The sequence below is a fragment of the Penaeus vannamei genome, chromosome 40, assembly GCF_042767895.1.
Source record: "Penaeus vannamei isolate JL-2024 chromosome 40, ASM4276789v1, whole genome shotgun sequence".
NCBI lineage: Eukaryota > Metazoa > Arthropoda > Malacostraca > Decapoda > Penaeidae > Penaeus > Penaeus vannamei.
The window spans coordinates 24,099,093-24,126,302 of NC_091588.1; the positions used below are offsets into that span (position 1 = coordinate 24,099,093).

Sequence of the window (27,210 nt, forward strand, 5' to 3'; positions counted from 1 at the left end):
TGACTCAAATTCTATGACTCAAATTCTATGACTCAAATTATATGACTCAAAAAATTCGGTGACTCAAATTCAGGGGGGGGGAAAGGGGACTGGGGGTGTGGGGGGAGGAGGGGGTAGGGGGTAGGGGGAAGTCGGTTTCGTCACAGAAGTGTGAATAAATGAATGCGTGGGAGATTCGGCGATTGGATGACCGCCGCTGATGGATGTGAGTGAATGGTGAGTACAGGTAGGGATGTAATGTATGTGTGTGTGTGTGTGTGTGTGTGTGATTCTCTCTCTCTTTCTCTCATTCTCTTTCTCTCTCTTTCCCCGGTCTCTCTCTTTCTCTTTCCCCGGTCTCTCTCTCTTTCTCTTTCTTTCTTTCTCTCTCTTTCTCTTTCCATCCCATTTCTTCTCTCTCTTTTTCTCTCCATCTCCCTCTCTCTCTTTCTTTCTCTTTCTCTCTCTTTCTCTGTATATATATATATATATATATATATATATATATATATATATATATATATATATATATATATATATACACACACACACACACACACACACACACACACACACACACACACACACACACACACACACACACACACACACACACATATATATATACATATATCTGTCCACACATACACACATATACATATATATTACTATTCTTGCAACCACCATGCAACATTCATAAACACTCCGAAGGAACGCTGTGTAAAAGATACACCGTTAAAAAGAAAAAGATATACTGAATACTAAATCAATCGTTATCTGTCGTCTTCACTCATCTTTATCATTCATTGTTCTTTCATTAATCTGTTCTACGCGTTGGGTAACAATGACGAGTTGCCGATTCGTGTATTTTTTCGGCAGGATTTATTTATTTTTTTTATTTTTTTATTTTTTTTTTTGAGGATAAGGGAATTGTTTGGTTTGTGTTTTTTTCTTTTTTTTCTTTCTTGTTTCTTTGTTTTTTTTGTCTGTCTTTGTTTATTATGTTTGTTCGTGTGTTTGTTTTAATGCCAGTCTCTGTCTCTTATTCTCTCTCCCTTCCCTTCCTCCCCTCCCTCCTCCCTTCTTCCCTTCCCCCACCCCCTCCTCCCTCCCTTCCCTTCCACCCCTCCTTCCCCTCTCCTTCCCTCTTCCATCCTCCCTCCCTTCTCCCTTCCACCCTTCCAGCCCTCCCCTCCCCTCACCCCCTCCCCCTTCTCCCCTCTCCCTCCCTCCCTCCCTTCCCTCCCCTCCTCCCCTCCTTCTCCCTCCTCCCTTTCCACCCTTCCCTCCCTCCCTTCCACCCCCTCACCCTCCCTCCTCCTTCCACCCCCCTTCCTCCCCTCCCTCACCTCCCTCCTCCCTCTCTTGCCTTCACAATCTCCGTCGCTTCCTTGCAGACTTCGTGAACTTTCACCGCCTGGGGAGCAGCATGTCCCCGCATAAATTAAAAAACTGAGTAACGTCTAATTAGGGATACACTAAATATTGTCTCAAAAAAAGAATAAAAAAAAAAATGGTGTTTATTATATATACATGCAGGGGGGAGGGTGGGGGAGGGAGGGTGGGAGGGAGGGAGAGGGGGAGGGAGAGGGAGGAAAGGGAGGGAGGGTGGGAGGGAGGGAGGAGTGGGAGGGAAGGTGGGTGGGAGGGAGGGAGGGATGAAGAGGGGGAGGGAGAGAGGGAGAGGGGGAGGGAAGAAGGGAAGGAGGAATAGAGAGAGAAAAAAAATGAAAAGAACAAGGAGAAAAAAGAAAAGAAAAGGAAAAAAAAGTAAATAAAAATAAAAAACAAACACAATAACGACTATAAATATGCAACTAAAAATAAAATCATAATAAATAAATAAATACAATAACAATATTCATAAAAAAATCAATAAAAATCAAACAAGACCAGAAAGAAGAGAAGAAGAAGAAGAAGAAGAAGAAGAAAAAATAGATAAGACAAAAAAAAAAAAAAATAGATAAGACAAAAATATAAAATGAAACAAAAATAACCAAACGACAAGATAACAACAAAAATAACACTTTCACCTGAAATCTCTATCACTATCTTAAATACGTCCTTCGGGAGAGATAAGAAAGATGTAAACAATAATAACTTTCTCTCTCTCTCTCTCTCTCTCTCTCTCTCTCTCTCTCTCTCTCTCTCTCTCTCTCTCTCTCTCTCTCTCTCTCTCTCTCTCTTTTCAATCTTTTGCTTGGTCATTTTTAACACGAAACGGGGGGGAGGGGTAGGTGGGATAGGGGGAAGGTGAGAAGGGGGGAGGGGGGAGAGAAGGGATAATGATGACGATTATGATAATAAAGATGATAATGATGGTAGTGATAATGATAATGATGATAGTAGTAGTAGCAATAGTAGTAGTAATAGTAGTACTAGTAGTAATAATCATAATCATAATAATAATAATAATAATAATAATAATAATAATAATAATAATAATAATAATAATAATAATAAATATAACCTTAAAGAACATCAACTCATCTTCCCCCTCCCCCTCCCCCCCTCCCCCTCCCCTTCCTTTCCCCCTCCCCCCTTCTACGCAACTCAACATGCCGATCCTGGATGCTGTGTTTGTAAGTATATGTTTATAAGTGTGTGTTAAGTGCGTGTTTATAAGTGTGTTTGTAAGTGTATGTTTGTAAGTGTGTGTTAAGTGCGTGTTTATAAGTGTGTTTGTAAGTATATGTTTATAAGTGTGTTTATTGAGTGTGTTTATTGAGTGCGTGTTTATAAGTGTATTTATTGAGTGCGTGTTTATAAGTGTGTTTATTGAGTGCATGTTTATAAGTGTGTTTATTGAGTGCCTGTCTATATGTGTGTTTACAAGTGCGTGTTTATAAGTGTGTTCATAAATACAAGTTTATAACCGTGTGTTTATTAATATGAATTCATAAACCCGTATTCATAAGTACATATTTATAAGTGGGCAATCACAAGTAACCGCAACCACTCCATTACCTTTCTAAGTAAAAAAAAAAAAAAAAAAAAAAAAAAGATCTTTCTCCCTCATTCTAAGTAAGTAAAAAAAAAGATCTTTCTCCCTCATTCTAAGTAAGTTCAAAAAAGATCTTTCTCTCGCGCCATTAAAGTTTCTCGAGGCAAAAGCTTTCGAGTGAAGCCCAAGAACCCGCCGTGAACTTTGATATTTTGCGAAAACGAGCGAACCCGCCCGATAAGAGGGACGGTATTTTAAAACGTGCGAATTCCTGGGCCCGTTGCGTGGTTTATTAATTGGCGAATTTTTCTGTTTGTTTGTGTGTTTGTTTGTTTGTTTGGGCCCGTTTCGTGTTTTATTAATTGGCGAATTTTCTTTGTTTGTTTGTATGTTTGTTTGTGTTTGTTTGTTTGTGTGGGTGTGTTTGGGTCCGTTTGGGTCCGTTTCGTGTTTTATTAATTGGCGAAGTTTGTGTTTGTTTGGGTGGGTTTGTGTGGGTTTGTGTGTGTGTGTGGGTGGGTTTGGGTGTGTGGGTTTGTTTGTTTGGGTGGGTTTGTGTGGGAGTGTTTGTGTGGGTTTGTTTGTTTGGGTGGGTTTGTGTGTGTGTGTTTGTGTGGGTGTGTTTGTGTGGGTGGGTTTGTGTGGGTGGGTTTGTGTGTGTGTGTGTGTGTGTGTGTGTGTGTGTGTGTGTGTGTGTGTGTGTGTGTGTGTGTGTGTGTGTGTGTGTGTGTGTGTGTGTGTAGATGACGAAAATATAACACGTTAATACAAATATAAATCTTTTATTCACAAATGTAAACCCTCTTCACAAAGGAATTATTATCGAGGTAAAGAATATCATAAAATCAACAAAAACAACAATAACAAATACAAAAAACGCAAAAAAAGACAAGAACAAAGGTAAACAAAGAGACAAAAAAAAAAATTATCATAAAAATAATCGTTTTCTTTTACGCACGTTTTCCGTTTTCTTCCGGACGATTTTGCGTTTAAATAAAATGTGTAAATATTTTTTTTTTTCTCAAAATATTGTGTAAATATTTTTTTTTCTAATTAAAAGAGTAAAGAATAATAAATGTAAGAGTTATAATAATGATGACAATGATGATAACAACAATTATAATGTAATAACTATGATAATTGTAAGAGTTATAATATTGATGGCAATGATGATGATAACAACAATTATAATGTAATAACTATAATAATTGTAAGAGTTATGATAATGGCAGTAATGATGACAATAATAATAATGATAATAATATAATAATTGTAAGTTACGATAATGGCAATGATGATAACAACAATAACGATGATGATAATTATACTAACAACAAGATTCGATAATTTTATGGAATTCGCCCCAAAGAAAAAGACGGAAAATAGATATATATATTTCATCCCTTTTCCGTTCAACCGAATTTTTCCCCCTTAACCGAATTTTTCGATTGCTGACCGTTGAAGAGAAACATTTACGTAAATCGCTCAGTGGTTCCCATACGAAGAAAATATTTCAAAAGTCGGATTTTCGGTTGATTGGGGAAGGAGGGGGGGAAGGAGGGAGGGGGGAAGGGGGAGGGTTGGGGCTGGGGGAAGGGAGGGAGGGGTGGAGGGTTGGGGCTGAGGGGAAGGGGGTGTCGGATTGGGGAGGGAGGGGGAGGGAGGGAGGGTATGGGGGTAGGGTGGAGGGGTATGTCTAAGCAGGGGGAGGAGGGGGTGAGGTAGAGGGGGAAGGGTATGCAAGAGGGAGGTACGGTATAGGTAGGGGGAGGAGGAGAGAGGGGAGAGGAGGTAGGTAGGTAGGTAGGTAGGTAGGTAGGTAGGTAGGTAGGTAGGTAGGTAGGTAGGTAGGTAGGTAGGTAGGTAGGTAGAGAAAAGGGAGAGAGAGGAGAGGTTATATAGAAGTAGGGGAAGAAGAAGAGGAGAAGGAGGGTATGTGGGGGAGAAGGAGGATATGTGGGGGAGGGGGGTATGTGGGGGAGGGGGGGGTATGTGGGGGAGGGTGGGGGGGTATGTGGGGGAGGGTATGTAGGGGGGGTATGTGGGCGTACATTAAACTTCCCCCCCCTCTCCCCCCCTCCCCCCCCTTCTCCTCTCTCTTCTAAGGACGAAAAGCTGATCGTGGGAAAAAAATATATATAACCCGTAACAATTGAAGGTTTAACAGCCATTTCCGAGGGTCAGCAATTGTCGGCTCTTTAGTGTGTTGTTGGCTTGTTGTCCTGCTCTCTTTCGCAATTTTATTCGTTTTCCCACCCACTCCCTCCCCCCTTTCTTCTTCTTCTCTTTCTCTCCCTCTCTCTCTCTCTTTCGTAATCTTAATCTTTTTCTTTTTCTTACGATTTAGATTTCGATCCCGATTTCGATCTCTCTTTCTCTTTCTCTCTCTCTTTCCCTTCTTTTCTCTCTCTCTCCCTTTACTACCTCCCCCTTCTCTCTCTTTCTCTCTCTCCCTCTCTCTCTCTCTCTCTCTCTCTCTCTCTCTCTCTCTCTCTCTCTCTCTCTCTCTCTCTCTCTCTCTCTCTCTCTCCCTCTCTCTCTCCCTCTCTCTCTCTCTCCCTCTCTCCTCCTCCCTCCCTCCCTCTCTCTCTCCCTCTCTCTCTCCCTCTCTCTCTCTCTCTCTCTCTCTCTCTCTCTCTCTCTCTAGCTCCCTCCCTCTCTCTCTCTCTCTCTCTCTCTCCTTCCGTCTTTCTCACGAACAAAAAGAAGCTCTCACGTAAAATCTGAATGCGGTTTCTGGAAAATACGAGAACGGACTTCCCTTTCGGTGACCGGCAATGGGGGGGGGGGAGGCAGGGTAGGAGGAGGAGGAGGAAGGGAAGGAGGAGGAGGAAGGGGGAGGAGGAGGAGGAGGAAGAGGAAGAGGAAGGAGGAGGGTGAGGAAGAGGAAGGGAAGGAGGAGGAGGCGGAAGGAAGGGAAGGAGGAGGAGGAAGGGAGGTAAGGAGGAGGAAGAGGAAGGGAAGGAGGAGGAAGAGGAAGGGAAGGAGGAGGAAGAGGAAGGGAAGGAGGAGGAAGAGGAAGGGAAGGAGGAGGGAGGAGGAGGAGGAGGAGGAAGGGAAGGGAGGAGGAGGAGGGTGAGGAAGAGGAAGGGGAAGGAGGAGGAAGGGAAGGAGGAGGAAGAGGAAGGGAAGGAGGAGGAAGAGGAAGGGAAGGAGGAGGAAGAGGAAAGGAAGGAGGAGGAAGGGAAGGAAGAGGAGGAGGAGGAGGAGGCGGGAGGAAGGGAAGGAGGAGGAGGAAGAGGAAGGAGGAAGGGAAGGAAGAGGAGGAAGAATAAGAATAAGAGGAGTAATAAGAAGTATTTCCATTCATTCCCCTCTTTCGTTAGAGACGGAGAAGAAAAAAGAAAAAGAAAAAGAAAAAACAGCATGAAATCCACAGAAATAAAGAGAAAAAATTACCATATTCTGCATCAACGTATCTATCAAACTATTCTTTCAATCTAAATACTTTTCCCTTACCCCCACCCATCCCCACCTGATACCCGACCCCCTCCTCAACCCACAAGCCCACCTACCCCACCTCCCGTACCCCCCCCCCCTGTATTCAATCTACCTGCCTCCTACCCTTCTCACCCCCCCCCCATTCCCCCTCTCTCCTTCCCTCTCTCCCATTCTCTTTCCTTACCTCCCTCCCTACCTACCTCCTTCCCTCTCCCTCTCTCCCTCCTACCCACCCTCCCTCCCTCCCTCCCTCTCCTGCCCTCCCTCCATCCCCCCTCTCCCTCTTCTTCCCTTCTTTCCCCACACATGTTACCTTTTCCTTTTCCCTTTCTTACCCAACCATAACAGAAGGAGCGTGGGAGGTGTGGGAGGAGGAGAAGAAAGGGCAAGAAATGGGCGCGAATGAGAGAGAAAGGGGGGAGGAAGAGAGAAAGAATGAGGGGGTGGGAATGGGAGGGAGGGAGGGAAGAAGGGAGGGAGGGAGGGAGGGAGGGAGAGAGAGAGAGAGAGAGAGAGAGAGAGAGAGAGAGAGAGAGAGAGAGAGAGAGAGAGAGAGAGAGAGAGAGAGAGAGAGAGAGAGAAAGAGCGCGAAAGAAAGATGAACCGATACACAGAAACCCAGCGAGAAAGACCGAAAATAAGAAAGAAAGAGAGAAGAGAAAGAAAGAGAAAGGAAGAATCATTCGCTTTATCTCTTCCTCTTTCGTTCGGACGTTCGGTGACCGGCTGCCGGATTAGGTTAGCGCCGGCGTCCGATTCCCCGCGCGATTGTGAACCGTAAAGCACTCGCTGGCCGCTGATTGGGGGATTGGGAGAGGGTGATTGGGGATTGGGTGAATGGGTGATTGGGGGATTGGGAGAGGGTGATTGGGGATTGGGTGATTGGGTGATTGCGAGAGGGTGAATGGGTGATTGGGTGATTGCAAGAGGGTGAATGAGTGATTGGGTGATTAAGTGATTACGAGAGCGTGATTGGGGATTGGGTGATTAGGTGTTTACGAGAGGATGGTTGGGGGATTGGGAGAGGGGGAGGGGGAGTAAGGGAGAGAGAGAGAGAGAGAGAGGTGGGTGAGGGGAGGAAGGACGGAGAGAGGAGGGAGGGAGAGAGAGAGAAAGAAAGAGAGACAGAGAGAAAGGAAAAAGAGAGAGAAACAAAGAAAGAGAGCGCGCGCATTAGCAATAGAACAAGAATGAATGAGAACAGGAATAAAGAGAGAAGAGGAAAGAGGAAAAGAGAATAAGGAATAACACGCAACCCCGAAACAAAGGAAAAATGAAAAAAAGCCCCAAAAAACGGACAACAAAGACGAAAAAATAAAATAAAAAAACAAACAAACACGAGAAAGAGAATAATCATACAAAGCAAAAATATGAATAAATAAATAAACAAAATCTTTTAAGTAAACTAGAATCCAGTTTTTTTCATTAAAATTAACAATCTCTTTTATATCTTTTAATGACGATAAAAGCAACGATTTCATAAAAAAACACAAAATTGTTCAGCCGTGACGAACCTCGATGAACAATTGAACATATCTTCAACTACATCTTAAGTATTGAAGAATGTTTCAGCCACGGTGAACATTTGGCAAGTTAATATTACTTTTTTTTTCTCTTTTTTTTTTTTTTTTTTTTTTCCACTCGACTTATGGAGACTTCTGTCAATGGCCGAAGTGGCGGTCACGTGTTCATAAACGTTCACCGCTCTCTGTATTTCTTTTTCTATCTCTTGTCTGTGTCTGTTTCCAAATCTATTTCAATCTCTGTATCTGTATCTCTTCTCTCTCTCCCGCTCTCTCTCTCTCTCTCTCTCTCTCTCTCTATATATATATATATATATATATATATATGTGTGTGTGTGTGTGTGTGTGTGTGTGTGTGTGTGTGTGTGTGTGTGTGTGTGTATTTCTCTCTCTCCATCTCTGTATCTCTCTCTCTCTCTCTCTCTCTCTCTCTCTCTCTCTCTCTCTCTCTCTCTCTCTCTCACACACACACACACACACCTCCACAACCTCCTATGCAAAACGCCAGAGGGACTTGCCCGCCCCGACCGCCTCCCCGCCTGAAGGTGCCGAAGGAGACGCCTGCAGGAAGGAGAAAGAAAGAAAAAGGAAGAAAAAGATAAAGAAAAGAAAACAGAAAAATCGACATCAAATCCGGCACAAACAGCAGCCTGTTTAGGGGTCGGAAAAAAAAAAATAAATAAATAAAACGAGAAAGACGTCAGATTGGTAAAGCAAAAATGAATAAATAGATAAATAAATAAATAAACACAGAATGGTAAAGCAAAAATGAATAAATAGATAAATAAATAAATAAAAAACAGAATGGCAAAGAAAAAAATAAACACATAAATAAATAAATAAATAAACAGAAAGACGTCAAAATGGCGATAAAAAATCAGCTTTCCGTCGACTATGAAACACTACATTGGAGTAGCTTCTTGGCATCACTTCCGTGGGACTTCCTCTTAACACGGGCGTAACACCAGTACAAAACTTCCCGTAAATCTTTCGCAACGATTTCGTAACTTTTTCCGAAAGTCTTCTGTGAATCTCCATTAAATCTTCGGGAAAAAATTTCTACAACAGTGATACGCGTTTTTCGAATTTAGAAAAAAAAATCGGTAGAACTTCTATAACACTGGCGTATGAACCGTATAACTTCACTAAAAGCTTCCATGTGAACCGTAAATCTTTCGCATGACCTGTGAAACTTCCGTAACACCACAACACTTCCACATGACACGTAAAACTTCGTTAAAACTTCCACAACACTTTCACAAAACTTCCACATGACCTGTAAAACTTCCTGAACACCATAACACCTACAGTATAACCCGCAAAACATCCACATTGACCCTTAGAACTCCACTCAGCACCACAAAACGCCCACATGACCTTTAGATTTCCACCAAAACACCACAAAACACCCACATTGACCCTTAAAACTCCACTTAACACCACAAAAGACCCACATTGACCCCCAAACCCCCACCCAACAGCCCAAAACACCCACATGACCCCCAGAACCCCACTCAACACCCCAAACCACCCACAATAACCCCCAAAACCCCACTCAACACCCTCAACACCCCAAAACACCCACAATGACCCCCAAACCCCCACTCAAACACCCATCAACACCCCAAAACACCCACAATGACCCCAAAACCCCCACTCAAACACCCCTAAACCACCCCCAAAAAACTCACACTCAACCACCGCGACCCTTCCTGAACACCCCCGCTAACCTTCCGCAAAAAATACACAAAAAATTACACATAAAAAAAGGAGAGACGGTCCACATGACAACGCTAACTCTACACCACTTGCCTTGCTCGGCCTGCAGCTTGTCGAGAGGGTAGTTTGAGGTGACGAGAAGGAGAGGCTGCCCATGCCCATTATTTTTTTCTGAAAAGAGTTATTTATACCTTTAGTAACACCCTCGGCTAACGTTTCCAAGCAGCAGCATTTTTTTTTTAGTTGTTGTTTATTGATTATCGTTTGTAGTTATTATTGTTTTAGTTTTTTTTTTATTTATTCTTATTATTTTTGTATTTTGAGGGGGTATTATTTTATTCTATTTTTTGTTTGTTTAATTTCTTTTTTTTTAGTATATACTTATATTATTTGTAATTTGAGGGAAACGTTTTGAGGTTTTTGACTTTATATACGTACTTATTTTACTAATTACAGGTGATTTATTTTTATTTTTTAATTTATTTTGGAGGGAGGGGAGTTGCTGCATATGCTACTAATTTTTTTTTTTTCAATTTTGGTTTTGTTTCAACAGAAATAAAATTTTTCACCAAATAATGACAATGGAAACGTCTATTTTTGTATTTACTTATTTCATTTTCATTAAGAGGGGGCAGGGGTATTTAATCAATTAAATAATAATTATGATTGTTTTTTATACGATTTAAATCCCCTTCTTAATATTTAATCTTATTTTTTTTTTATATTTTTGGAAAAAAAGGCAATTCACTACATATTGATCTACAAAATATTATAATTATGTGGACCACCAATGATTTTTTCTTTATTAATTATCAAATAAATAAAATATTGATCATTTCTTCTCGACTACAAAAAATTATTCTTAAAAAAGGGGGACACATTTTCCTCATCCACATTTTATATAGAATAAAGGAGGGTATTTTAGAATGTTCTCTTTTGCTGAAAAAAGGGATTTCTTGTATATTTTTATTTTTTTCCCTCTTATTGAAAAAAGGGTTATTTTACAATCACAAATTTCTATTTTTCTCTTATTGAAAAAAAGTGTATTTTACAATCACGAATTTCTATTCTTCTCTTATTGAAAAAAGGGATATTTTACCATCACATTTCCCCTCTTATTGAAAAAAAGGATTATCTTACAATCACATTATTCCCCTCTCTTATTTAAAAAAAGGGGGGGTGGGGTGGGCATTTTATAATCGCGTTTTTTAATTTCCTCTTTTCTTCTTTTTTACCATCACAAAATGGGCATTTTCTTCACACCTCCATCCTCGTCAACACAAACTTCCCCTGTGTATTACATATGACTTACATAAACACGATAACCATAATGTACACATATACATAGAGAGAGAGAAAGGAAGATACATAAGCTAGCTACAGACGTACATGTATACCAAGTACTTATGTGTGCGTGTTTGAAGTGCGTATGTCTAGGACACACACACGGACACAAGGGGGCACACGCACAAGCACAAGAACGCGCACACACACGCACACACAAGGGCTAGTAAGCGAAAATGACACCACCATTGACACCACCATTATTGACTATGGTAGCGACGTCCCAAAACCATTACCATTTTTCATTGACAACTCTTAGTACCTCGATCTCCACCGCTGCCACCATCACCCAAAAACCATCACCGATAAAAAAAAAAAAATATATATATATATATAAATAAGTTGAAAAAAATGTAAATAAGTTGAAAAAAAATGTAAAGGAAATATATTATTGTCGGTTCTCAATTAAAAGAAGTTATGCCATGTGGTTTATGGTTTATTTTTTTCCACTTCGATTCAGAAAAGGAGAGAGAGGGAGAGAGGAAAGAGAGAGGGAGAGAGGAGAGAGGAGAGAGGAGAGAGGAGAGAGGAGAGAGGAGAGAGGAGAGAGGAGAGAGGAGAGAGGAGAGAGGAGAGAGGAGAGAGAGAGAGAGAGAGAGAGAGAGAGAGAGAGAGAGAGAGAGAGAGAGAGAGAGAGAGAGAGAGACAGAGAGCAAATCGAGAGAGAAACAAAGAGCAATCGAAAGAAAGAGAGAACGAAGAGAAACAAAGAACAATCCCGAGAAAAAGTGAGAAAGAGAAAAAAAAAACACGAACAAGGAAAAATAATATTCTGTTCTTCGCCCATAACACGACAAAAAAAAAAAAAAAAAAAAAAAAAAAAAACGTACACCGCATTAAAACCTTATTGACAAGTACACACAGCGGTTATTCTGTTACGTATTGTGTCGGAGAACCTAAAGCGGAGCACACACTATGAGTGAATTTTATATCACTCTTCTGTTACAGTGTCGCGTGTGGGTAGACTTTGACTTTTATTCCCTTATGTATGGTGATATTAATGGGTATGGTGATGTAGATGATGATGATGATGATGATGATGATGATGATGATGATGATGATGATGATGATGATGATGATGATGATGATGATGATGGTGATGATAATCGTAATGATACTGACATTTCCCTTATGTATGGTGATATTAATGGGGATGGTGATGAAGATGATAATGATGACGATGATAATGGTGATGATAATTATACTGACACTTCTGATGAACAAGGATACTAACAGATCTTTCTTTGTGCATTTACAATATTACGATGATTTTTTGTATCTAAAAATTAATAACAAAAATAATTATAATAATGAAACATACACACACACTCACACACACAGACAGAAAAATCCCCCTCACACACACACACACACAAAAAAATCCCCCTCACACACGCACACACACACATCTCCCTCCTTCTCTCCCTCTCTCTCTCTCTCTCTCTCTCTCTCTCTCACACACACACACACACTCCTCTTCCTCTCTCTCTCACACACACACACACACACACTCACACACTCCTCTTCCTCTCTCTCTCACACAGTCCCCTCTCCTCTCCCTCTCACACACGAGCATCCAAACACACACACACTCACACACAAAGCATAGCCCCCCCCCCCCGACACACACACCTTAGCCCAGGTCAAGTCGAGCCCCACACCACAGCGCCACAGAACCAGCCCGTAACAGCAGGGTCAAGTAAATAAGCGAGATTCCCGAAGCTACTTTTTGTCACACCGAACAACACACCACACCTCGCTATCAATGGTAAACTTTTTTTTATATTATGAATGATTTTTTAAGAGAGAGAGAGAGAGGGGAGGGAAGGGGAGAGGAAGGGAGGGGAGGGAGGGAGAGGGGAGGGGAGGGGAGGGGAGGGGAGGGGAGGGAGAGGGAGAGGGGAAGAGAAGGGAGAAGGAGAGGAAGGGGGAGAGGGAAGGGAAGGGAAGGGAAGGGAAGGGAAGGGAAGGGAAGGGAAGGGAAGGGAAGGGAGAGGGAGAGGGAGAGGGAGGAAGAGGAAGAGGGAGAGGGAGAGGGAGAGGGGGACACTTTTTTTTTTTCTTTTCTTTTTTTTTTTACCGGTTTCTTAATTATGGTTGTGCTTAACGTATGTAGTGCTGTGTTCAAATCTATGTACTTATATCTTCATCATTCGGGTTTAACATGATAATTTTCTCATTTTGGGTACGGATATATGATGATAATTGACAACTCATTTAAATATTTTTTTTTGAGCATTCGGTACTTGTTAAATATAGATAGCAAGAAAAAAAAACGTATATATATATTTTTGTACAGAGCACTTGTTAAATATAGATAACAAAAAAACGTATATATATTTTTTTGTACAGAGCACTTGTTAAATAAAGATAAAAAAAACGTATATATATTTTTTTGTACAGAGCACTTGTTAAATAAAGATAACAAAAAAACGTATATATATTTTTTTGTACAGAGCACTTGTTAAATATAGATAGCAAGAAAAAAACGTATATATATATTTTTGTACAGAACACTTGTTAAATAAAGATAACAAGAAAAAACTATATATATTTTTCTACATATATAAGATGAAAACAGAGAATAACAAGAAAAACCCATATATTTTTTTTTTCTACATATATAAGATGAAAACAAAGAATCCACTCGAAATATCCATTTCAAAACTCGATCCTTCTTCAACAAATATAGAAAAAAACAAATAAAAAAAAAGATATACATATATATGCATAATTTTTCAGAGGACACAACGACACCTATTTTAACCGAAAGTTCTCGTTAAATACCTTAAGTTAAATACCCCTTAAGTTAAATAATTAAGTTAAATGTGGTTAAATATTCCCTTAAGTTAAATAATTAAGTTAAATGTGGTTAAATAACCCCCTTAAGTTGAACACACACAATCGGCGACGCCCACGTTCACCTCCCTTTTCATCGTGTCTGTCTGTCATTTCAACTTTTTCCCTTGCACGTGTTGCAGATTGCTCGGCTTTTAGCTCACATCCACTTCGGACTCTGCACGCAACCTCGACGATCTGTTGGGGGGGGCGGGGGAGGGGGGGGTTGGGGTTGGTGTTGGGGTTGGGGTTGGGGTGGGGGTAGGGGTGTGGGTGGGGTTGGGGTGAGGGTTGGGGTTGGGAGTGGGGTTGGGGTTGGAGTTGGAGTTGGAGTTGGAGTTGGAGTTGGAGTTGGAGTTGGAGTTGGAGTTGGAGTTGGAGTTGGGGTTGGGGTTGGGGTTGGAGTTGGGGTTGGAGTTGGAGTTGGAGTTGGAGTTGGAGTTGGAGTTGGAGTTGGAGTTGGAGTTGGAGTTGGAGTTGGAGTTGGAGTTGGAGTTGGAGTTGGAGTTGGAGTTGGAGTTGGAGTTGGAGTTGGAGTTGGAGTTGGAGTTGGAGTTAGAGTTAGAGTTAGAGTTAGAGTTAGAGTTAGAGTTAGAGTTAGAGTTAGAGTTAGAGTTAGAGTTGGAGTTGGAGTTGGAGTTGGAGTTGGAGTTGGAGGTAAATTCTCTCTCTCTACGGCAAAGTGTCTTTATTTCTCTTGTTTATCGTTTGTTATTCTCTTTGCATTTCTGTGTTCTATCATTATCTATTCCTGTCTGATTTACTTTGTTTGTTTCGCGTGTTTGGTCAAGGGCGATATTTGTTTTATTTCATTTTTTTTTTTTTTTTACTCTTCTTCATGTACATATATGTATTTTTTTTTTTCTCTTTGATATAATAATTCACTCGGCATTCACACGCACACGCACACGCACACGCACACAAACACACACACACGCAATTCGCCCGACATTTACGTGCACACACACATACATACACACACACACACACACACACACACACACACACACGCACACACACACACATACGAGGAAAATGTCGGAAATCAATTGACGTGTCGACCAGATTAGTGAATTTCATTAAACAGCGGTCACAGTTGGAGAATTTAGACAGAAATAAACCGAAGAGCCCACAGAGTGTGCCGCGTGCCTCTCTCTCTCTCTCTCTCTCTCTCTCTCTCTCTCTCTCTCTCTCTCTCTCTCTCTCTCTCTCTTTCTCTGTCACTGTCTCTCTTACTCTCGCTCGCTTTCTCTCTCTCTCTCTCTCTCTCGTTCGCTCGCTCTCTCTGTCTGTCTCTGTCTCTGTCTCTCTTACTCTCCTTCCCTCCCTCTCTTTCACTCCTCCTTCCCTCCCTCTTTTTCACTCCTCCTTCCCTCCCTCTCTTTCACTCCTCCTTCCCTCCCTCTCTTTCACTCCTCCTTCCCTCCCTCTCTTTCACTCCTCTTTCCCTCCCTCTCTTTCACTCCCCATTTCCTCCCTCTCTCTATCTCTCCTTTCCTCCCTCTCTTTCACTCCTTCCCTCCCTCTCTCTACCCCTCCTTCTCTCCCTCTCTTTCACTCCTTCCCTCCCTCTCTTTCACTCCTTCCCTCCCTCTCTCTCTCTCTCTACCCCTCCTTCTCTCTTTCCCTCCCTCTCATTCACTCCTCATTTCCTCCCTCTTTCTCCTTCCCTTTGACCTCCCCTCCCCCTTTATAAAATCAACCCCCCCCGCAAAATCGCAAGAAGTGCCACCCACACTTGGCACTCGTGGAAAGGAAATTAATGGCACCCGAAGACCGCAATCAATTCTCCACCGGCGGTCTTTTTCTGTTCGTTGTTAACCGGCCGAGCGAAACCGGCGCTAAGACCTCTTTAAGTCTTCCATGAATAAATTAGGAAACACATAAATAAACACGGCAATAGATAGATAGGTAGATAGATTAACACATAAATAAACACGGCAATAGATAGATAGATAGATAAACACGTGAGATAGATAGATTAACACATAAATAAACACGGCAATAGATAGATAGATAGATAGATAGATTAACACATAAATAAACACGGCAATAGATAGATAGATAGATAGATTAACACATAAATAAACACGACAATAGATAGATAGATAGATAAATTAACACATAAATAAACACGGCAATAGATAGATAGATAGATAAATTAACACATAAATAAACACGTTAATAGATAGATAGATAGATAGATTAACACATAAATAAACACGACAATAGATAGATAGATAAACACGTTAGATAGATAGATTAACACATAAATAAACACGTTACCAGATAGATAGATATATAGATAAACACGTGAAATAGATAGATTAACACATAAATAAACACATTAGTAGATAGATAGATAAACAGATGGATAAGTAAATAAATAAATATGGAAACAGATAAACGCTTGAATAATTCGGATAAAATGTAATATAAGAGACGAATAATAAAACTAAATACATAGATACACAATGAAAAACAGAGAAATAATAAAGAAAAACTAAATAAACAGAAAAAAAAATATAAGACAAAAATATCCACAAAAATTACATGAAAAAACAACAATGATTTTCATATTATTTAAAGACTTTTACAATTTTCGAATAATTACGAATAGGCATTAAACAAAATGGATTTTTTTTATTTTTTTATCTTTACCAACTGAAAGAGGGCGTGGAATGTCCGTGGATTTATAATCACAGGTTCGGATTTATTGTATTAGTTTATGACTTTATATATATCATTTTTTTTCTGGTTTTGATTTTTTGAGAGAGAGAGAAGAGGGAGAGGGAGGGAGAGGGAGGGAGAGGGAGAGGGAGAGGGAGAGAGAGGGAGAGGGAGAGAGAGAGGGAGAGAGAAAGAGAGAAAGAGAGAAAGAGAAAAATCAAACGGAATAGAGAAGGAGAGAAGAAAAGAAAAGAACCTATAAAACAAAAGAATACAAGAGAACAGAAGGAGATACGAATAAAAGAAAATCCCAAAAACCAAAAAAAGAAGAGAGAGAGAAGAAGAAGAGCGAGAAAATGTTGATTTCCAGAGAATTGACATTTATAGACGACATTTTATAGCGCCAAAGATACGTGCAGAAATACAGCCAAAATCATCCACAATTGACCGGTTGAAATGTCAAACATAAATCTTAATTTCTCATTCGGCTCCTGTGTTATCTCCTCACAGTCGATGATTGTTCTTCGGAAAATGTTCTCGTGTTCTTTCGGATCGTTCTCTTCTCTGGACGGAGGGAGGTGTTGTGTGAATATGAATATGGAGGGAGAAAGAGGGAGGAAGGGAGGGTGAGAGGGAGGGAGGGAGACGGAGAGGGAGAGAGAGAGAGAGAGAGAGAGAGAGAGAGAGAGAGAGAGAGAGAGAGAGAGAGAGAGAGAGAGAGAGAGAGAGAGAGAGAGAGAGAGAGAGAAAGAGAAGACAGAAAGAGAGAGAACAGACAGAAAGAGAGAGAACAGACAGAAAGAGAGAGAATAGAGATAGAATTAGAGAACAGATAGAAAGATATAAAAAAGAGAAAGAGAGACCGAAACAAACAGAAACAAACCAAACCAAACAACCAAACAGACAGACCCAACCTCCCCCCCCCCCACCCCCCCCCCAACCCCCCAACCCCCCAACCCCCCCCAACCTCAACGTAAATACAAATCCGAAGATCACATTTAGGAAACCGCTCGAGATAATATATACATAGCCATAATATTAACACACATGAGCACTCATCTCCCAGTCTCTCCCTCGAGGCTACGCATGAACGCACGAGAGCACACGCACACACGCACACGCACACGCACACACGGGCATATCCGTACACACACTTTACACATCCGCACATCCGCACGTCTAGAGGAAATACGCGTACATATACGCACATGTCTATTGCACGTCGATACCTAACGTACACGTACGCACACTCACGCACGCTGACGCACACAAATACCCACACGCATTCACACGCACACTCTTTATTCCTCTTATTCTCATACATCACCAACCGACCGTCTCTTCCCCCCCCCCCTCCCTCTCCCCCTCCCCCCCTTTTACCGACGCTCCAATGAACATTCTTTCACATTTCCGATATTATTACAATTACCATTATTACCATTATTATTAATTTTGTTGTTGTTGTTGTTATTATTGTTATTCTTATCGTTATTATTATTGTTATAAGTGTTATTGTTGTTATTATTATTATCATTATCAACTTTATCATAGTCATTATCATTATTGCTATTTTTATTCCTATTAACCTTACATACCCGAAAATATCACTCTTATTATTATTATCATCATCATTATTATTACTCTCATCTTCATTACCCTTAATATTCTTCACTATCAGTCTTCTTGTAATTATCATAACTATAATTACAGTCACTACCACTGTATCATATCAATATAATCCCTTGATAGTGTTATCATTATCACTATTGCTATCACCATCAATCATCATTATCATTGTTATTATTAATATTCTCACTATAACCAACTATTAGTAGTAATTTTATCGTCGTCACTACGATCACTCTTATCACTATTATCTTCACCCTTATCATTTTAATTACATCATTATCATCATATCATCCTCACCCTTATCACCATCATTCTATTTACATCATTATCATAATCATCCTTATCCCCCTCATTCTAATTACATCATTATCATCATCCTTATCCCCCTCATTCTAATCACATCATCATCACCCTGATCATTTTAATCACATCATCATCACCCTTATCATTCCATTTACATCATCATCACCCTTATCATTTTAATCACATCATCACCCTTATCACTCTAATCACATCATCATCACCCTTATCATTTTAATCACATCATCATCACCCTTATCATTCTAATCACATCATCATCTTCATTATCTCGACAGTACACCCCCCTTCCCCCCTCCCCCCCCTCCCACCCCACCCCTAACCGCTACCGCCTCGGGGCCTTCCGCGCATAAATCTGGTATCGGTATTTGCCCGGCCAGCATACCCGATACCCGCGGGGAAGTTGGTATTCGGGCGTGCGGGCGTGCGTGTGGGCGTGCGGGCGTGTGAGAGCTTGCGGGTGAGAGCTAGCTTGCGGGCGTGCGGGCGTGGGAGAATAGATAGATAGATATTTTTTTTTTTGGGGGGGGGGGTTGTGTGTGCTACTTATAGATTGGTTTTTGGTGTTGGTATCGTTGGTGTTTTTGCTTGTATCGGTATTGTTGGTATTATAAATATTATTATTGTTATTGATATCGGTATTATTAATATTACTATTATTATTAATATCGGTATTATTAATATTACTATTGTTATTAATATCTGTATTATTAATATTACTATTGTTATTAATATCTGTATTATTAATATTACTATTGTTATTAATATCTGTATTATTATTATGGACACTATTATTACTATCATTATTAATATTATAATCATTATTATCCTCAGCATCACCACCATCAAATTATCCCCATTATTATTATTATTACCATAATCACTACAATTATTGCTATTATTATTCCTTTTATATTTAATTTACCATTACTATTATTATCATCATCGTCGCTATTATTATTACTTTCATTATTTCTATTTTCCTATCATCATCACAATTATGTCTCTTACCATCATCATAATATTTACGCATTTCCTGTGTTTTTTTTTCTTTCTTAATATCATCATTAGTTATCATTAATAATATCATCTTGCAAATCATCATAATTATTACCATGATCTTCATCATTACCATAATCATTTTTCAGGGAAATGTATCACATTAAAACTAAACTGTATTTATCTACTTCTACCGCAAGTTATATATTAATGTAAATATTACATAATATACATGAATCCGAGTGATATAAAACATGATATTTTTCATTCGATTAAATTCTTCTCTATGACAATTTTTATTTTTCGATATAAATATTTTTGGGGAATTATTTGTCGCTTCTTTAACATCAATTAAAACCTTATTAACAGTAATTAAGATATATTAACCGACATTTCGTCTTAATATTTCGGAAATATACTTGAACTTATATATTTTTTTTTTCTTTTTATATAATAAAATAGAACATAATTCCAGATTAACATTAAACACTTCCCCCAATTAAAGAAATAAAGAAATAAATATACATATAAACATAAACACAAAATTAAACTAAAACCTAACGTTCTTTCGAAACACATATAATCAAGCCATAAATAATTAAACTGATATCTTTTATCACCTCAACATTTTCTTTTTAATTATGACTTTGATATCACAATCTCCCAATTTTCTCAATGGTACATTTCTCTGACAATCAACTATATGCAAAATATGACGACAATAATTAAACCTTTGTTATCTTTTTCTTCCCCCGACATTTGGCACTCACCCGGCCGCTGTGCCACGGTGCCATCGCCGGAGTGCCACTCAAGCGAAACTAAGTACTGGCGCGGATAGATCGATCTTGGGTGGCACTTAATGAATGAGGTGTTCGTGTTTTCTGAGTCAGTGAGCGAGAGGGAGGGAGAGAGAGGGGGAGACAGAGAGAGAGAGAGAGAGAGAGAGAGAGAGAGAGAGAGAGAGAGAGAGAGAGAGAGAGAGAGAGAGAGAGAGAGAGAGAGAGAGAGACAGAGACAGAGACAGAGACAGAGAAGGAGAAAGTGATAGAGAGAGACAGAAATAGATAAAGACGAAGATATAAAATAACAGATACAATTAAAGAAACAAGAATATACATTAAAACAGAGCAGGAAAATTGGCGATATCCACGACAGACAAACAGACAGACAGACAGACAACACGAAACTAAAACACGAACAAAAAAATAACACCCCCCCCCCTAAAAAAAGGGGAAAAAGAAAACCTCACCACATTACCCACGTGATAACCCTTCCCCTCCACCCCTTCCCTTCTTACCCTAGGAAACCCCGTGCGACGGACGAAACCCCAAAATACGACCCCCCCTTAAAAAGTGAAACCCCGAAACCTCAAAAAACTAACACCCCCAAAAAAAACGGAACCCCCAAAAACGAAACCCTAAAAAATTACGAAACCTCAAAAAAACTACCCCCCCCCCAAAAAAAAAAACACCTCCAAAACTCACCCTCCCAGAAATCCAAAAACCTCAAAAAAACCCTCCTCCCCCCTTCCTCCCTCAAAAAAAAAAAAAAAAACGAAAACCCCTTTCCAAAAAAAAAAAAAAAAAAAAAAGCAAAATTTTTTTTGGCCAAACGAAAGAAACGAACTCAGTCACACTCACCTTCTCTCCTCATGCCGACTTTGAAACACTTCCTGAGGCGACAGTACTGACACTGATTCCGATGGTGTTGGTCAATCGGGCAGTTTCGGTTGCCCCTGCACGAGTATTGCAGGTTCCGTCGGACAGATCGTTTGAAGAAGCTCTTGCACCCTGCAGAAGGGAAGGAGGAGGGGGGGCTGTTAGTGTCTGGAGTCCTTTTCGAGCATCGGGGGGTTGGGTGGGGTTTGGAGTCGGGGGGAGGGGAAGGGAGGGAGGAGGGAGAAGGGGGAGAGATAGGGTATGTGATTTCTTTATGGGGTCTGATTTCTATCTTCTTTTTTTTTTTTTTTTTGAATGGGGGGAGTGTGGGGTATGTGGGGGGTGGCTGGGGAGGTGGGGTGGAGGGGGATTTTGTCAAATGATTTCTCTCTTTTTGGAATTCTTAAGATTTATGCAAATGGACTCGACTGAGCGCCCTTCGCGAGCCCGGGGCGCGGAGGCCGCCGGGCGAGGGGCTGAGGGCAAGGGGCAGCAAGTCATGAGGACGAGTCTCGTCCCGCGGCGCCCACTGCGGGCTCGTCAAAGGGCGCAAGTGTGAACCTAGGCCGCCCGCAGGTGGCCCGGCCGCCGCAGCCGCGCGCCCCGGCGGCCCCGGGCACGCATCTCCGCGACCCTGGGTCAGGGGGCAGCGCTATGGGTGCCGGACGGGTCAGCTGGGCGGCGTCCCCTGCGGGCGCGCGGGCGGGCGGGCACCTGGCCGGCCGGCGGCGATGCCTACCTTCGCAGGTGAACTGGCCATAGTGTTTCCCTGAGCTCTTGTCGCCGCACACGACGCAGGTCATGTTCTGGGCGTTCTTGTCGTCGCCGGTGGGGCTCGGGGCAGACGAGGGCGCGCTGCCCGCCGTCGAGTTGGGCGTGGGCGTCTGCGGGGCATTGGGCTGCGGGGTGACACTCGCGCCCAGCTCGCGGGTCACGTCTTCCCCCGTGGTGGGCGGCAGCGACACGGGCGGGTCTCGCCACGTGGACCCGGGGGGCACGACTAAAGCCATCTTGTCCTGGCGCTGGTCCGTGTACAGCATTGACGACCACCGCCGCGGTGGCTCTCACTGCAACTTCACACTCCTGGCCACTGCCAGCTTGTCATTATCTGATCTCACAACATATAATCCACAATCACACGGCGGAGGTCGGGGCCGGAGGCAGGTACAATCCCGAGCAAGTGAGGTCACCTGTCAGTCAGGCGGACACGGTCGAGGGTGCTGGGCCGCGCGTCACACACCCTCCTTAGAGCACTGTGCTGTGTACACTGGGCGGGCGGCGCTGCAGCCCGGCGGGTGGAGGGCGGGCCGGGCCGCGAGGGGCAGGGGGCGGGCCACCGGGCCACGGGGCCGCGACCCCGCCCGCCCCGGACACCCATTGGTCGCCGCCCGACAAGTGCCCTCGGAGCCTGCACGGCGCCCTGCTAGCGAGCTCTTATCGTTCCTTATCTGTGGCTGACGCCGAAGGGCGCGGCTCGGCCCCAAAGCAAGCAGAATAGAGCGCGTGCGAAAGCAAATACGAAGATAAACGTGAAAATAAGTTGACGGCAAAAGGCGGCAAGGTTGATCAGTGTCCGGTGGCGGGGCGGCCTCTGGTTGGCGGGTCGCGGGGGCGCTGAACCAATGAGCGGCCTGGGCGGGGCGGGGCCAACCGCCGCTCGACGCCAGTCTCGCTGGAAAAACATCTATAAATTATTTTTCCATTTCCTGTCCCGCACTCTGGCAAAAATTAGAAACGCTGCTCCTTGGCGACGCGTCCCGGCGGTCGTGAGGCTGATCGTGACTTCAGCGAAGCCTCCGCCGCGAGTCCTTTCCGATGGCGACCGCCGGCAGCCGCGCCGCGTTCGGGGTCTGAGCGCCTGAACCCCGCGCTGCCGTTCCGCTGATGAGAAAGTTGGTCTGACAGGCCTAGGGAGGCCACGCGGCGCAATGCTCGGGCCGCGAGGGCTTTATGCGCCGAAATTATAATATTTTCTTTCACGCGAACTCACTCAGCGACCTGTCCTTCTTGCGGTAAATTGCAAGGAAGGTGGCACAGGCCTGGAGAGAGTCTGTTAACAAATACATTTATTTTCAGGCACTCTCTTGTAGACCATTTTTGTCAAAATTCGAAAGGATAATAAAGAGAAGATATATTGCACGCGATAAAACAAAACGAAATAGATTCCCCTCACGGATTCATTTTCCAAATAACCCCGATAGATCTCGCAATCTCATCCAATAACCTATTTTGCAATTTACCGCCGATAAGCCTTAATTTCTGCAAAAATCCCAACTTTAAACAACGAAAATGACGGGTTTTGGCAAATTCTCGAGAAGCATAGGTCTTGCAATTGCATAAAATTAAGATTATAAGAATATTGCATAGATCGACGAAGATTTAGAGGCCATGGACGTGATACAACTGATCGTGTGCGTATATATATATATATAGGAGCGGTGTGCGTTGTTCCTTGGTATGTAGACTTACAAATAGACAGTATGGTGTGCAGTCAGTGTCGCTACTTCTCTCGCTGTCTGTCTGTCTCTGTCTTTCTTTCTCTCCTTTCTGTCTCTGTGTGTTTCTTTCTCTCTCTCTTTCTCTCTCGCTTTCTCGCTGATTCCCTCTCTCTCTCTCTCTTTCTCTTTCTCTCTCTGTCTGTCTGTTTCGCTCTCTCTCTCTCTCTCTCTCTCTCTCTCTCTCTCTTTCTCTCTCTCTCTCTCTCTCTCTCTCTCCTTCCCTCCATCTCTCTCTCTCTCTTGCTCTTGCTCTCTTTCTCTCTCTGTCTGTCTGTTTCTCTTTCTCTTTCTCTCTCTCTCTGATTCTCTTGCGCTCTCGCTCTCTTTCTATCTTTCTGCAAATTTCCTATTAAACAAACACACCCACGCACATTCACAACACGCACACACGCACTCGTAACACACACACGCACACACTCAAACATACACACACACACACAACCCCCTCCCCCCACACACACACTTAAACACACACATAAACACACACACACTCATAACTCTCCCGTGTGCGTACAGCTTGCCCCCTCGCACCCACACACACACACTTCACTGCAGTCGGTTCTTCGCCGACACAGCACGACACACACAACATAATACCGATCTATTGAGCGTGAGGCTTTGCCCTTCTCACGCTCCATGTTGGGCCACAACATACTCCCATGTTGGGCCACAACATACTCCCATGTTGGGCCGCAATATACTCCCATGTTGGGCCACAACATACTCCCATGTTGGGCCACAACATACTCCCATGTTGGGCCACAACATACTCCCATGTTGGGCCACAACATACTCCCATGTTGGGCCACAACATACTCCCATGTTGGGCCACAACATACTCCCATGTTGGGCCACAACATACTCCCATGTTGGGCCACAACATACTCCCATGTTGGGCCACAACATACTCCCATGTCGGGCCACAACATACTCCCATGTCGGGCCACAACATACTCCCATGTTGGGCCACAACATACTCCCATGTTGGGCCACAACATACTCCCATGTCGGGCCACAACATACTCCCATGTTGGGCCACAACATACTCCAGTGCGATGCGTGTGTAGTGCCACTCAAACATGATACGACCACATAGCACCATAGTGGCTTGCCCGATCGACATGAAATGCGCTTGTTATGGACGGTTCATTACGTACGCATAGGGTTCACTCGCCAACATACCTCATAGCCCTTCCTGCATACCACATACCACATGATTTAGTCCCCCCCTGTAGCAAGATACGTCATAACAAGGTGTCATACTCGAAGGAAAATATAATCATACCAACTATGTTCAATACGATTTTAATTAGCTTCTATATTATGAATAAATTTGTTTAATCATTCTTTAAAAAATGTGTCTTATTTCGCACTGCTTATCCGATATCGAATTAAACTGATATTATAATCATATTTCAAATTAAACTTATTTTCTCACGCCAACCGAAGAAAAATCTAGAAATAGACACAAAATTATATAAATTACAGAAAAAAATAAAGATTTATTCGCTTGATATTCTTAATGATATCAATTTATGCTATAATATTACGTCAATGATTATAAGAGTCAGTGTTTTGTTTGTTTTTATTTTATAACAATAAATTGATAGTAATTATGATTATTAACAATGATAATGATGATACTGTTAATAAAACAGATGATAATGATAATGATGATGATGGTGATGATGATGATGATAATAATAATAATAATAATAATAATGAGGATAATAACAATAATACTAGTAATAATGATGATGATGATAATAATAATAATAACAATAATGATGATAATAATAATAACAATAATGATAATAATAATAATAATAATAATAATAATAATAATAATAATAATAATAATAACAATAATAATAACAATAACAATAATAATAATGGTAAAAAACAATAATGAGTAACAATGATAATGATAATGATAACAATAATAAAAATAACGACAATGCCAACAATAATAACAATACCAATTAACGAAAACAATGATAATCATAACAAAGAAACAATAACAAAAAAAAAAAGTTATTTCTCAGCGTAACATCATGAGGGATTTTTTTTTTTTAAGTTACGTAAGATGAGATCTCCTGTTTGGGTGATTTATTTATTTTATTTATTTATTTTATTTATTTATTTGTTTTATTTATTTATTTGTTTTTTGTCATATTTCTGTTTTATCTTTCGTTGAGAGAGAGAGAGAGAGGGAGAGGGAGAGGGAGAGAGAGGGAGGGAGAGATTGAGAGGTTGGGAAGGAGGGAAGGAGGGAAGGAGGGAGGGAGGGAGGGAGAGAGAGAGAGGGAGAGAGAGAGAGAGAGAGAGAGAGAGAGAGAGAGAGAGAGAGAGAGAGAGAGAGAGAGAGAGAGAGAGAGAGAGAGAGAGACAGAGAGAGAAAGAACGAAAGACATAGAGAGAGAGAGAGAAAGAGAAAGAAATATAGAGAAAGAAAGAACGAAAGAGAGAGAGAGAGAGAGAGAAAGAGAAAGAAAGAAAGAACGAACGAAAGAGAGAAAGAACGAAAGAACGAAAGAACAAAAGAAAGAAAGAGAAAGAAAGACAGAACGAAAGAAAGAACGAAAGAAAGAGAGAGAAAGAAAGAAAGAGAGAGAAAGAAAGAGAGAGAGAGAGAGAGAGAGAGCCCACCGTACATCGATTTTTATAACACGGAGGAAACACAGGAGGTCGGTGGCTCGGTGGCGAGAGAGCGAGCGGCACTGTACTATCTTTGTTATCTTCTCTCAGTGTAAATGAGAGAGTAAATGAGAGAGTAAGATTAATGATGATATCGTGGGATTGGCGGAGAATGAGAGAGAGAGGGAGAGAGGGAGAGAGGGGGGAGGGGGAGAGAGGGAGAGAGGGAGAGGGAGAGAGGGAAGAGGAGAGGGGGAAGGAGAGAGAGAGAGAGAGAGAGAGAGAGAGTGAGAGAGAGAGATAGAGAGAGAGAGAGAGAGAGAGAGAGACAGAGAGAGAGAGAGAGAGAGAAGAGACAGACAGATAGACGGAGAGGGGAGGGAGGGGGCGAGAGAGGGAGAGAGAGACGAAGAGAGAGGGGGAGAGGGGAAGAGGGGGAGAGGGTGTAGGAAAGGAGTGACAGAGATACAGACACAGATAGGTAGAGATAGGTAGATAGATAGATAGATACATAGATACATAGATAGAGAGAGAACGGGAGGGAGAGAGAAGGAGATAGAAAAGGGAAATGAAAAACAAACGAGAGAAGAAAGAAAAAAAGAGAAAGAAAGAATAAAAAACAAAGAGAAAAAGAAAGAAAGAAAGAGAGAGGGAGAGTGAATCAACGAAGAGCCCTCTCACACACACACCCTCCCCCCTTCCCCCTCCCCCCTATCACTCATTCCCCCTCCCCCCTCCTGCCCTTCCCCCACCCCCTCCCGCCCTCCCCTCCCCCTATTCCCCCACCCCCTCCCCCCTTCCCTCCTACCCTATCACTCACCCTTCCCTCAACCCCTATTCCCTCTTCCCCTCCCTCCTTCCTCCCCTCCCCCCCTTATCACCTTTTCTTCGAGAATCCTTCGTCACTTCTTCTGCGCTCAAGATGGTCGCCGTCTTCAAGAAAAAAAAAAAAAAATGAAAAAGATTGTTTTTTTTTTCGGTCTTTTGCGGAATCGGACGGACGAACGCAAACA

The 27,210-nt window shown here is 42.0% G+C and overlaps 1 protein-coding gene across 3 annotated transcripts in view; it reads right to left on the minus strand.

Moving 5' to 3' along the window:
- Positions 1 to 22,367, minus strand: part of svp (COUP transcription factor 2) — a 330,786-nt gene extending 308,419 nt beyond the window's left edge. Inside the window, exons 1-3 of one of the 3 annotated variants that reach the window (XM_070117593.1) lie at positions 21,802 to 22,355; positions 21,045 to 21,194; positions 9,700 to 9,777 (exon numbers count right to left, since the gene is read on the minus strand). In XM_070117593.1, coding sequence (XP_069973694.1) covers positions 9,700 to 9,777; positions 21,045 to 21,194; positions 21,802 to 22,102 — 529 coding nt within the window. In that variant the 5' untranslated portion in view covers positions 22,103 to 22,355. Of the gene's footprint in view, positions 1 to 9,699; positions 9,778 to 21,044; positions 21,195 to 21,801 lie in introns of all 3 variants that reach the window. The other 2 variants (XM_070117595.1, XM_070117594.1) reach the window with 2 other exon arrangements.
- Between the last annotated feature and the right edge of the window lie 4,843 nt (positions 22,368 to 27,210).